At 38.5% G+C, this 13904-nt stretch overlaps 1 protein-coding gene across 5 annotated transcripts in view; it reads right to left on the minus strand.

Annotated features, from left to right (window-relative positions):
• Nucleotides 1-389: 389 nt before the first annotated feature.
• The window catches only part of smarcad1 (SWI/SNF-related, matrix-associated actin-dependent regulator of chromatin, subfamily a, containing DEAD/H box 1), a 64523-nt gene continuing 51008 nt past the window's right edge, over nucleotides 390-13904 (minus strand). For 3 of the 5 annotated variants that reach the window (XM_022226843.2, XM_022226841.2, XM_087146186.1), the window contains exons 19-21: nucleotides 6263-6445; nucleotides 3763-3875; nucleotides 390-1234 (exon numbers count right to left, since the gene is read on the minus strand). In XM_022226843.2, coding sequence (XP_022082535.2) covers nucleotides 1173-1234; nucleotides 3763-3875; nucleotides 6263-6445 — 358 coding nt within the window. In that variant the 3' untranslated portion in view covers nucleotides 390-1172. Of the gene's footprint in view, nucleotides 1235-3762; nucleotides 3876-6262; nucleotides 6446-7921; nucleotides 10413-10702; nucleotides 11016-13904 lie in introns of those variants that run through there. The other 2 variants (XR_015427781.1, XR_015427780.1) reach the window with 2 other exon arrangements.

Consider the following 13904-nt stretch of genomic DNA (forward strand, 5'->3'; position numbering starts at 1 on the left):
GACTTCATGCCGTGTTAACATTGCTTTAAATGACTTCTAGCATTTGATCTCCAACCACCAATACCCAAATGATTCCATCCACAATTATAGCAGAGCCCAGCAACATATCACAGGACGTTTTAGATGCCTCCTTCCATCAATGACTGATATCATTGTGTGGGGGTTGTACAAAGCAACTACCACTGGACAGCAACTCCATACAAATATTATCACAATGATTTCACCACTCGATAGAGGGGGCCACCTTGAAAGACTAATGACAGCATTAACACGGTCGCTGGATTTGTCTAGATAGGGGAAGCAAATGCTCTACTATATTTCACTCAAGTGGTGGACAGGTATTTGAGTACAGACACATTTACAGGAGGAAGTTTGTGTACCAGAAAAAGTTCACACTCACAATACATTTTATTCATGTCAACAAAACATCAATAATGTCATAATACAAGCTTCTAAGACTGAGTTTCTTTTTCCAAAGTTTGGTGTAAGTACGGAACGGTGTCTAACCTTAGACTTTTAAATGTTTAATTGAAATAAAAAACAAAAACAAATGCAGTTTGGTGGTCTGCATGACAGAAAATTAAAGTGAATTACTCCAGATTGCAAAATTAACAAACAAAACGATACATTAGGGTTTTACACACCATCAATACAAATGCATTCCTGTCTTCTGTATAGATTAATTTCCTTTATTACATGAGTCATCATCACTATTAAACCTTCTTTTTCTTTGAGTTAAGATGGTTTGGATACAATTCAATTTAATGCTGTGCCAAAAATGCAGAGTAATTACTAATTACATGCATATATAAATAGTTAAATGTGATTGCAACATTACAATATGAAAACCACCCATCAAAAACGACCATTAAAAACAAAATATCTTCGCAGCAACTTTGAAACTTTGTATGGAGTACAAAAATAAAATTAAAAGACTCCAATCTATTTAAAAGTCAATTGTGAATAGCTCCATCCAAATTCTTTATGAAAGCATCACCTGAGAGCACTCAATTAAATTATGGAAAGTACCGGAGACTTGTTGAAAGTTACTTTTCCTAATGTTTTAACCTGAAATTGACCAATACCGGACTGCTGTTGACTGTACAGTAGTTGTAGTGATTATAATTGTGTCAAGGTGCACAATGCACAAACAAGTGACAAGCACATCTCCATCAAAGTTCCAATGCATCTTTCAGCAACCTGGCAACATCCGTGGCATTCTTGGCATCTTCACCTACACAAAAACAAAAGTGAATGAAATTCTCCCTGGAAAACCAATAACGTACACGTTGACACAATTTGTGAAACTAGGTTTCAACATTATCTTCAAGTGGCTCAGCTGAGGCAAACCTGCTTCTTGCTGGGGTTTCTGTGATTTATATCAGGTTTGGACTAACAACTTTCATTTTCAGCTGTGAGTTGAATTTTCAATTAGAACATATTCAAAGTTGAAGCAGGCTATTTGTTTGAAAGTGGTCGCTAAATTCAGCATTTGGTAGGAAGGCATGTGATTTTGTATTTTCGTTTTAATTTCTGTACATTTGGTAATTTTTTTGTCATTTCAAAAAGGAGAAATGATGAAAAGATGCACGATCTCATACCCTTTACAATTTAATTTAGTTTATTTATTTAGTGTTTTTGAAAGTATTGCAATTTTTATGGAATATATTGATCTCAGAAGTGGGTTATATATAACGGGTTTGCCCTTACCCAACGTATATTTATAAGCACTGTATGCTCAGTGCTTGCCCGAGAACTTGCGAAAAAACCTCACAAGCTTACTCGGACTCAGACCGGCCAGCCGACCCCGGCAAGCTCGGTGGTCGAGTGGTTAAGACATCTGCACTAGTAAGCAGGAGGTCGTGGGTTCGAGTCCCACCCGAGTAAGCTTGTGAGGTTTTTTCGCAAGTTCTCGGGCAAGCACTGAGCATACAGTGCTTATAAATATACGTTGGGTAAGGGCAAACCCGTTATATATAATTAACATCTCCCCAACGCAAAAATACATCTTGATAATCAGAAGTGGGTTGTTCCTAATGTCTGGCAGATAAGCTGTAAGCTAAAGTCTGGCACATACCCTCGCATGCTTTAAACAACATTTTGACCATGCATTTGAAAGTTTCATGTATTGCTATATCATACAAGTTGCTATAATGGTCAGCAGTATTGAAATCTCACAATCACTGTGCATGGTAACTGGAGCAATGATAGAATCTTGAAAGAATCAGTGGTCATGTATACATTTATCTTTGAACTGAAAGTAGGGACAAAATTAATTCAACAAAATACTGGACAGAGGAACCCATAAATTCAATTTCTTGCATTACTGTTTATGTACTGGCCAACTTGACAAACTAAATTTGTACCACTGAAATTAAGGCTAATTTGAATGTATCAAAGTACACTGTTTAAGTTGAGTTAAGCTGAAGGATTCATTTTACAACTGCATGATTTTAGATAAACCCAACAATCACTTTAGTCATGCGTTACTTAATTGAATGTGCTTATCTGAATGTACATTCAAATTCTTCTGAAACTAATTTTTCATCAGTTCTGCTGACAAATAACTTCACTAGCCAAGAAAGCCTGTATTTTCAAGATGTATGTAAAGCCTGTATTACCGTGATATTATGTGAACCAAAGTAATGACGTAATTTAAAAGCAAAGTAAAAAAAAAAAAAACCAACCAAAACAAACAAAAAACTGAAGGCAGGGCATCCAATAAATGCTACGTTTTAAAGATACAATCAAATGTAATTGCACCATGCCCCATTTTGGTTTAGTTCTATATTGTAATTTGACAACCAGACTGAGAAACCATTACCAGGTACTTCCGTGGTACAACACTCGTGGACAGGTGGTACAAGTGTGTTACATGCCTGCTTGACCAATATTAGGCAGTCGTGATTTGCTACATGCACGTGTAGGTCACCTGAAGAATGTGCATGTGGGTGCAGTGTCACCACAGTTTTGGCGTCTAATCAGATAAGTCTATAGTGTAATTCCACCACCAGAATTATAAGCCATTACTGCGGTGGCACAATGCTCATGGACAGGTGGTATGTGCGCGTTACCTGCCTCTTCGACCAACGGGGCGTCGTGATTTGCTAAACGCATGCACGTGTCAAGCTGAAAAATGTTCATGTGAGTGCAGCGTTACCACAGTTTTGGCATCTAATCAGGTAAGTCTACAGCAATAGCTGCTCTGATTAAATCCCAGTTCTTTTGAAAAATGGCACTTTTGTTTTTTATACAATAGTCACCTACTTTGCAAATGATTATGATTAAACTAAGGCATGTTTTGAATATTCATTTAAAAGGTCACCATACATTATTAAACGTCACAAAATTATTCCTGAGCAAATGGATGAAATAACAAATTCAAGGCCAACATTTTGTTTCTAAGCTGCAGAATTCCATGTGTCTTGCAAGGATTAAAAACGACTGGTCCCGTTAGGATTACAAGTCACGGAATAAATGTGTAAGAGGTGGTTTCCAGAGGGAGTTTTTGGTGCTACCAGAAAAAACTACAGCACAGCTGTGAGCAGGACACTCAATGGGATGATGTCACCTGGGCATGTATTATTTTTACCTCCCCAGATGCCTAGTAAAATCGGCCAACTATGCACTCTGATTTGCTCATTAATATTTAAGAGATGTAGCAGTGGTTTTATCCAAGTCTATCCATCAAACCCACAGTCCATGCAATGCCTACCAGTACCATGGTGACAGTAAATAGGTCCGTTTACTGTTTGTCTTTACCTGAACAGTCATTTCTTGTCATTTGTTCCTCTAGCTGCAGTTTATACTGTGCACATCTTAGCATGCCTTCCTCAATGGAGTTGCTGCTGATTAGTTTTGTCACTGTAACATCTCTGTAGATACGATCACAAAGACAAAATAGTTGTCTGTTTAACTAGGATAATGATGCAGATGTGCTAGGCCCAGTGGGATAAATACCGATCAAAGTAGGTATGTAAATAATCACCAGAGGTTTTGGTATACATTTGTATTTTCCTAAGGGCATCCCTTAAAGAATACCCATTTTTAGTGTTCTTCATTAACCTTTATACGTAATTTAGGATTTAACTAGGATTTAGGATCAACCTTAGGATTGTCCAGATTTTAAAAGAAATTGTTTGGAAAACACTGAAATCAGAAAATTCCTGACGACAAAAACTCTGAACTCAAGAAAATGGACAAATCTCACGCTTGCTATTTACCAAGCATGCTGTGCATCAAAGCAAAGCCTATATCAAGAAGTTCATAGATCCTGTTATCACTAGGCTGTTATTTTAAATATTCTACCTTCCCTGCTGTTCAAATCTCAATAGAGGGTGATGTTAATATACCCACACATAACAATTTACAGCCAATGTGACAAAACTCAAGATATTATCTTTAAATTGTGACAGGATGGCACAGAAATGCGGTTGTGCTTATCAGGCTTTAGTGTATGACAAGTTGCTATTGTATTGATTTAACAAGCTCTACAGGTACAAATGTACATGTAGATGGTGAATAATCAGACAAATTGAGTATGATCTTAAAATAGACTGGCGTGCATGACAGTTGGGTAATATATGTCACCAATATATAATCAGTGTCTGATCCAGCCACCTGTCCTGAGGACACACAAAAACAAACTTGGGACACAGAATATGCTTATTCAAAATTTACAAGCCCTCATTTTTTGCTTGAATCTTTAACATGACAGACAAGTCTTCAAACTTCGTTTCAAAATATTGGGTGTGATGGAAATACGGCCTCAGACAGCACCAGGGGTGTCGGTTTCAAAAATTTTCCTGGGACTGGACAGGCAGATATTTCAATCCCACATGAAACAAAGAATATAACATGTACATGTGGTGTACAACACAGATGCAAAACTACATTTTACACTGTATAGCAGACCATGCAAAATCAATATCTTATACTGTGTCACGCTATATTTCCCCAGCAACATATTGATTTTTATGGAATGATAAAAAAAAATTGTCTGATTTTGCTGGCCCTCAAAATGTTAATATGTAAGCACAGAAAGCCAGGTGTTCCCTGCACAAGGTGTCCTTTCTTGCATTGTGTGGACATCTTTTGTCCACAAGTCCACACTAGGTCTGTAAGGTTAGCGCATGAATAGTATTGCCAACATTGCACTATCATGATGGAAGGGCAAGTTTGTCCATTTTTTTCCCCCAGTTCATAATTCAAATGAGCTATCTCCTGAGTTGTTATACACTGTAAAAGGTACAGATACTTTGCAATAGATGGCTGATGACTTGCTGGTTCAGAGTAAAGATGACAAACTGTGCATGTGCACAGTGAATAAGCCAATCAGATAAAGGGTAAATTGTGACCTCACTGACCAAAAACATACATGTAGCTGACAAAGTCTATGGTGACCAAAGACTGTGATACATCAAACTCATTTTATTTTGGTGGAATAAAATCTCTCCACAAATGATTGGAGAAGTTTATGTTTGTGAGGTGCTGAAATGACAGCTGAGCATTTCTGGAGTTTTGGAACACATTTGTTTCCTTGGTATTAAAAATATAATGAGAGGAATACACTCTAGTTTCACATCATGGGACATCTAGATGCAGTTAACAACACTTTAAACACTGGATGGGCTTCCATCACTCTCACAGAAACAAAAAGGCCACAAGGTGTGGAATGAATATTTTGTGGCTTCCATGTCTTCATATCTAAAGTACATTGAGGGGAGCCAAAATTTAATAATGTGGTATTGCACCTGACAGAGGGCCAAACATGAAAATGACAAATAATAAATACATTCAGCTCTTTTATAGATCATGAGTTACTTCCTGTTTAATGCAATCATGTAATCAACTACACCAATCATGACAAGATATTATCATATGTCAGAGCCACGACAGAAGTGATATTGACGTGATGATGCTTATGGGCATCCTACAATAGATACATATTGTTATATATACAAAATCAAAATTGTATGCCCGTAACTTAATCTAAACAGGACCATAAATTTAGTGAAACATTTGTCATTTGTCTGGAAAAATACACTTTGCTGGGTAAAAACCTGCTTTCAGAAAAACAAACAATATTTACAAAAAAAAAAAAGAAAAGAAAAAAAGGGCGTAGCCTTGAAAAATCCACTCAGGTGGTAATGTAAATATTAATTTCAACTAGTCTTGCCCATATCACAACTTGTAATTTTTGTCTTCTGTGTTTCAATCATTTGTCCCGTTCCACATGAACTAGGACCATACACGTACATACCTCTTTTGTCCAACACGATGACACCTGTCCTCGGCTTGTTTGTCATTATACGGATTGTAATCAATATCATGAAGGATGACATGATTGGCTGAGGTTAAATTGATACCCAGACCCCCAGCACGTGTTGACAAGAGAAAGACAAATATATCTTCATCGCTGTTATACTTGTCAATCAGAGCAAGCCTGTAGCAGTAAAAGAAACAAGAATTATGAAGCATCATTCAAAGCAAGAAGTTTCAGCATGAGTTACTATCAACATTATCCAACAATGTTTCACTAGATAAAAAAATGGAGTGTCAAAGGAAACTTGGACAAAAGCTTCTGTGTAATGCATATGACATAAATATATGCAGAAGTAGTGTGTCACTGTTGACATTTACTCTCTGAATCTTTATCCCATGAAAATTGAAATGAACCCCCCTGGAGGGTTTATTAGTTTTATATCATCCTGTGAAATACCACTAAATAAGCCCTGCAGGGTAGTAGTGAGTGTATATTGGGGGCTGTGCAAGTCAGCATTGAGTGGTGAGAGTGGTAAACAAAATGTGGTAATAGCAGGGATTGATTCTTTATGGTAATAACACACATCACATAAATGGATGATAGTACAGCCTAGATAATAGGATAGTTGATTGGTCATACAATTCGATGACGTATGCAAACTTTTGAAGTATGCCACGCCCTCTGACTGCAATGGCCTACAGAAATCCACTCAGGGTTCCAGCCATAAATGAAGCCCTGACTTCCATCACTTAAACCAGAAAGATTCCCATGCCTGTTAAATTTATTCAAAAGGAAGGAAAGGTGATCAAATCAACACAGAACCATGTAGCAAAAAAGGAAAACTCGATAAATCGAAGATACCGCCAAACTAGACGTGCCAGTACTGCAACTCGAAAAAGAGGAATTTGCCACGAGCCACGCGCCTCAGACAAAAAAATTGTTCATGTCTCAGAAAAATAAGCATACATATGTTCACATACCAATTAATGACGAAAATTCAATGTTTTTTCGTTTAACTGTGCTTGTAGATGTCATAGTCTATTTAGGCTCCACTCCGCCCCCCTGTGGTTAATGTTAATGTTGCAATGACACATGTTGCAGAATCAATGCAAATATTTCACCGCGACCTAATTTTACAATCAAGTTCCATTTTTTGCTGTACTCCTTAAATTTCTGGTGAAATTTCTCCATTGTTTTTAGGAAACTTCAATGTTTTCTGGCGCATAAATGTTGAATAACTGAGCTGAATGTTAAGAGGCATATGATGTCCGGTATACGTTGAGCCTATTTCATATCCATACAGCGTGCCAGCATGAGTAGAGTTGACTGCATGGTTGGCTTGTTTCCAATCAAACGTATGTTGTTGATGCACTGCCCACAGGAACCAGGGGATATTTTAGGGGCTAGATTGTGCACAATCAAGCGCTGTATCCGAATCGGTTACATGGAGCAAGAGCCTTTATAAAGAGCTGTCTAGGTCTTTGCTGCACTAGCAATACACAATATAAGTAGCAGTAGTTCTGTAAGGCCATTTCTGACACTGCTACAGACAGATTGACAAGATTATATGTGCAGTTTTGGGTGCTAAAATTGCACAATCTATAGACTGATACCAAACTACGTATTTACGGTACATGTTATATGAAGTAACAGGAGTCCAGACACGTTTTAATACTTTATTCACAAAATTCCCTCGATTTGAAAATATCGTAAAAAATGATATTGAGTTCATAAAATATTAATTGGAGGAAAAATTGTAAAAGTACGCCTAAATGTTGGCATCTCTGCAAAAGACATGTCCGTTACATTACGGCTGAGAAAAATAGGAACATGGCGGCAAAACCGCATTGCATTGTGGGAAGTCAGGGTACACCACGGGTGATCAAACCTTTTCAGTGAATAATTATAGGCGCATAGGAAATTTGCACATATAGTGACTCTTTGGGTAGGTAGAGCACCAATAGACTTCTGAATTTTACCAAAATTGAACGATTTTTCAATTTTTTTTAATAACTTTACCATACAAAAAGTTCGCTGGGTGTATATGAAAGTCTGAGGGTAACCATTTCTCAAGGTAAAATTTGATTGACTCACCAAAAACTTCTTTAAGCCCGAACACCGATAACATGTGCCAATACCAAAGAGCTCATTTAACTTCTGAAGTTTTTTTAACATCAAAACCCAACAACTAAGTTGTCAAACGTTCACATTTTTTCACATTTCATGTAATGTTTCTCACGTTACATTTTGTTTGAGTGTTTTAACCAACACTAGACAATGGCATTTTAGGATACATCATATCATGCTTTTAGAAATAAATTGAGTTTGTGCCTTTAGAGTTTGTATTCAGTCAAAGTGATTTTAAATTCTGAATGAAACATCGCTTAAAATGTTTGAGTTCATATTTCCTTTAGACATCAAACTGACTTTCAGAATAAATCATTTGTATGCCACAACTCAGTCCCATCTTTCCTTGGAAAAGTTTGTTGTTATAATAGAATCTCACATGCACCTCTCAACCAGCGATGTGTTAAAGTGTACCACACTGCTATTAAAATGTGCAAAAATCAGGGTATTGAGACACCGACGTGATGGCTAATAATCAAGCTGATGGAGTTGAGTTACTGCAGAGACGAAAAGGAACCAATGAAATGGAAAGGCCATGATGTATTTCAATGTTTTTAGAGTCCATACAAACTGAAATGCAAGACTTCTTCGGCACTGTGAAAAATGCTACCAGAACTGGGCTGTTCTTTCCCCTTGATCTATACCAGTGCCTTTCACAAAGATGGTGCAGGGGGAGACTTAGAGCAGGTTTGGATGATTTCCTCCACATGCTGGCTTGTACATTGGAGTCACTTCTCAGTATGAGCTTGTGGTCAGGGAACACTTTGAAGTGGACATGTCACCTCCTTGCTATCATTGGAGCAAAACTGATGGATGTTGTTGAAGAGATACCACTGCCTTGCTGCACAGAGCCCAGGTACATCTCTCTCTTGTGGTAATTTAACTTATGAGGAGGTACAGTATTGCACTTGAGAAGATGAAAACACTCCTCTTCTGAGTCTGCAAATTCTCTGACATAAAAGCACCCTGGTTCATCTGAAGTAAACCTGTAATTAAATGGGAAGGTAAAAACAAAGAGGTACATTTTCAACATACATAAACATAATAATCTATCAAAACAATTGTAGCAAGATACAAAGTGAAAACATTGTTGTAAACTAGATAGGTTTGCGTTGGCATCATGGATATATCTCTTTTTGAGCAATTACAAACTTAAATAAGCTACATACACAGGAATCACTAGACTGGCTACATTGATTGTGTAAAGCTTCCAGGATAAGGCTCTGCATGCCATTGGCGACAGCATGCAAAGAGCAAATAGAGTTTCATACCTAAAAGGAGATATTTCTTAATGCCTGGAAGTGCTCTGAAGTATGGGCCTGGCAATATGTGCCAGTCATACTGGGGAACAAACTGGGTACCATCCTCCTTCCCAACTAATTGAGGTACATTCAGATTTGGAAGGGAACTTGTGCCCACAACATCACACAACTCCTCTAGACTGGACACATCAATCACACAGTAACGCTTCTTCGAAAGACCAAAAAATCAGTCTGGTGCAAACTTGGTGCATCCAGCTAAGAGGAAGTTGAGTGTCATGGAGTGGTGATGGCTGTAGGTCACCTGCCACAGCATGTACCACAGCAAGTACTTATCTGGTGCAAACTTGGTGTGTCCAGCTAAGAGAAAGTTGAGTGTCATGGAGTGGTGATGGCTGTAGGTCACCCGCCACAGCATGTACCAAAGCAAGTACTTATCTGGTGCAAACTTGGTGTGTCCAGCTAAGAGAAAGTTGAGTGTCATGGAGTGGTGATGGCTGTAGGTCACCTGCCACAGCATGTACCACAGCAAGTACTTATCTGGTGCAAACTTGGTGTGTCCAGCTAAGAGAAAGTTGAGTGTCATGGAGTAATGATGGCTGTAGGTCACCTGCCACAGCATGCACCTGTTTGTGTTTTGGCCACAACAGTGTCCACAGTGTAATTTAAGTGATGGTTCCTTTAAACTGTGCTGATTAAAAAATAGGTAAAAAAGGTTGATAACCAGGTCGATGACAAAACTCATCCATCAAGATGTTCACCTGAAAAAAAGAATAGATGCACAGATCTAGATTCAAGATTTAGGGATCTAGGTTCATTCTAACTTTTTTAGGTTTCAGATGGTGCTAATAACTTTACACTTTAAACAGGACACACACACAAAACAATTATTAGTGTCACTGTTCTTCCAAATACACAAGGCAACATACACTCTTTGCACTGGCAGCCATGTCTGCCTGCTGCACAGGGACAAAGAGCCTTGTCACTAAAATAGCCCACTTTGTAAAGACTCTATTGGTGCTGGTCCCATCCAGCAGAATAAAGAACTTACTTGTTTCGGAATGGCCTCGGTATCAACACCAAATATCAGGCACTTCCAGGGTGTCAGGAAATAGATGTGCTCTGGTTGAAGAGGCTATGAGGAAAGTGCACTTGTGCAAAATCAAACGAGTTGTAGACGTTGTAGTTGTAGTGTGTAGTTGTAGACGATTGATGATGATTTGTCTGCAGAATCAAGGTGTTCATCTATAGCTGCTTTGGCTTGTTGTACATGGGCTGTGTAGTGGGAGTGCTGCTTGGTAGCAGTCAGATGGGGCTTCTCCTGCTCCTTCAGCTTGTTCCCTTTTTCACTTGTGTTTGCTGATCTGATAATAAAGAAAAGGAACGATAATTACTTTTGTTCATGTGTTGCCTTTGTTGCATGTGCTACAGACCTTTCTCATGGAACTGCCATCTTTAATTTTTCCAATTCAAGTGGCAGACTTTGGAAATCAGCATTTTGGAACAGTCCGGGAACTTGACAAAGATGGTTGCAGCATGATAATGGTCTATAATGCACTAAGAATTAAAAAAAAAAGTAATCAGCCTGCCAGATCATGTTATAATGGAGCTGCTGTTTTCTGGACATGTGGCAGAGGGGTCTGTCATTGGCCTGGTGGTAATGATGTGGGAGCACAATTCCTCCCAAATGTCCCGGAAGGACATTTTGTGATTGGCTATAGTGGTGGTGGAAGTTGTATAGAGGCAGGAAGTGGTACTTAGCTGTTCAAGAAATTCTAGTTTTAACATGTCAAAAGTATCATTACACATGATTAGTACCACTTACCCCCCGTTGTCATGTTCTTGTACACTGGTTTTTGTAGAGTTGCTCAGAAGCAGCACATTATCGTTTCGTCCGTGGCCCTCTACCCTAGCTGGGAGCATTATAGCATGTGTGAAGGCATAGATACTAGGCTTACATTGTTCTTTTTGAAAAGATATTGCTTGCCAAAAGTTGTTCTGTTTGTAACAAACCAAAGGACTACAGCAAAATAAACTTGTTGATCAAATTGCCATCTTGAGGTGAATACCCATTGCCTGAAAATACACCACCATGCTTGCTTCAGCCACGGAAAGTATACAAGCAGTATCATAGGGCTAGGACCCATGTGGTAGTACGATGGCATTCCACCCGCCAACCACCAAATAAATGAAAACAGTAAGAAAAGCTTGTCACAAATTCTCCTCAAGGATCAAATCAACCAACTAATCATGTAGTATTAGCAAGTAACATTGGTCTAAACCCACCTTCATTGAATGCACCAAGTTCCAGACATGATGTGAGCAATGCATCACTAGTGAAAGCCTGATGACCTCCTTTACTTTTGCAGGTACATTTGAAGCTCTCGTTTCTTGGTTTCAAAATGGTCACTAACCCAATTCTTGGCTTCCTCACATGCAATTCTTTCCCCAACATGCAAATCTTTGTCACTATTACCACTATCAATGTTGTCACAACAGACAAGAGGGATTTGAAGGCTACTTGCATTGGCGCTCTGCAGTAGATCATTCTCCCAGTTATACATGTCACTACTATCCTCGCCCTTGTCACTTTCAGATTCTTCAGAGGCTGGATTTACCACTTACAAAATAATCATCGATAAACTGCTTCCATTCGGCACCCTCTTCTTCTCTTTTGTGTAACTTGCAGCCCCTAATACTGATTAGTAACTCTGAAATATGATTCTCTTGAGAATTCATGACAGCAACCCATTGCAAACACGTTCTCTTTGCCATTGGAAACAGTTTAGATAATGTAGTTATGCAAGCGTGGTGTAACATTCATCTACTGCGCGAGCGCAGAAATGACATCAGCATACACTAAGCTACATGTACCACATGATCAAGAACAGCCAATGGCACTCGACTTTATGGCACAGCAATGTAATGAGGCCGTAGCTGTTTAAATTTTCTTTCATGTTTTGTTATTGGTTTTGATGGATTTCTTGACCTTTATTTATAGCCCAGGCAATTCCCTTTCCCACAGTATCAAACATGGCACCCTTGGATGTTCAAGCGGCTCAGCGATGGCTGTCAAAGTACAACTGTTCTTGAGCTCTCTTTCGAACGAAACCTGTGAAAGTAGTGAAATTCTGGAATGGACACGTCTAAGAAAAATACTAAAGCACATGCTATCATCAGAATTTTCAGAAATATATAGCATATGAAAGTATGTGTAGACATTCCAAGGTACGTTTTTCAGCCCCCCCAAATAAACAAAAATCAATTTATTTGACCCCCGTACTCGTATTTTGCCAGTAAAGTAATCTACTTATGCCACAATACACGTCATTTACTCGCGCTGGGTCACATATGCTCATTGTGAGCATGATCTTGTCTAAAGTGTGCTCGTATTAATTGTGTTCAACTGCAGTTACATGTAGATGCAATACATGATAATGCAGTCCATATTGAACAAACAAATGGCACATGCACAGCATACTAGATTTCCATTTGAAGTTAAAGGTAGTGTACACTGTTAGTATCAAAAATGGGACTGCTGAATTATATTAAGATATCTTAACATAAAGTAACTAAATTACACCGCGAGACATTATGTGAAATCTTTCTGCCTGGAATGCTGTCATTTTCACCATCATCTGACAAAATAGATATACTGTACATCTGTTGATGACAGATCAAAGGAGAATTTGAAATTGAATTTATGCATGATCCGAACTGAGCAGTAATGGGCAACATGGCCTCTCCTTTCCAGACTCAGTGCTGAAGCCCATGTCCTTGAACAAAATCTGTGATTCCGGACATTTCACTTCCTACTTTCCTGTCACAATAACTTTTTGCCAATAATCAAGGGTAGATACTATTTTTGTTGATTTTTCATTTGCTTTTTTGACTGACTTGCATGTGACATAAGCATGTGGGTCATGCATGCATTTTGATGGATTGTGGCTGTGGTGATGGCACTCATTCTACCGTACAGTGAAGTGTTGTTTATTTGACAAATCCACAGCATTTAATTGCTGAGGAAAGAGACACACACTTAAAGGTAAATTTGCCAACCACTAAATGTACTTGAAGCCATGCTTTATCCAGGCACTCTGAATGTCCTGAGGTCCATGGCATTTTTGCAAGATGAATTACACGAGCTGTGCTTTGAATGTTAAAAACAAACAGCAATTTTGTTGATTATTCTAGAAGTAATGAACTCAAAATATGCAACAAGTCAATGGAATGATACCCAAGGAAAATAGCCC

This window comes from Acanthaster planci, linkage group LG15 (assembly GCF_054643075.1).
Source record: "Acanthaster planci isolate LZ-2023a linkage group LG15, COTS_SCS, whole genome shotgun sequence".
Lineage (NCBI taxonomy): Eukaryota > Metazoa > Echinodermata > Asteroidea > Valvatida > Acanthasteridae > Acanthaster > Acanthaster planci.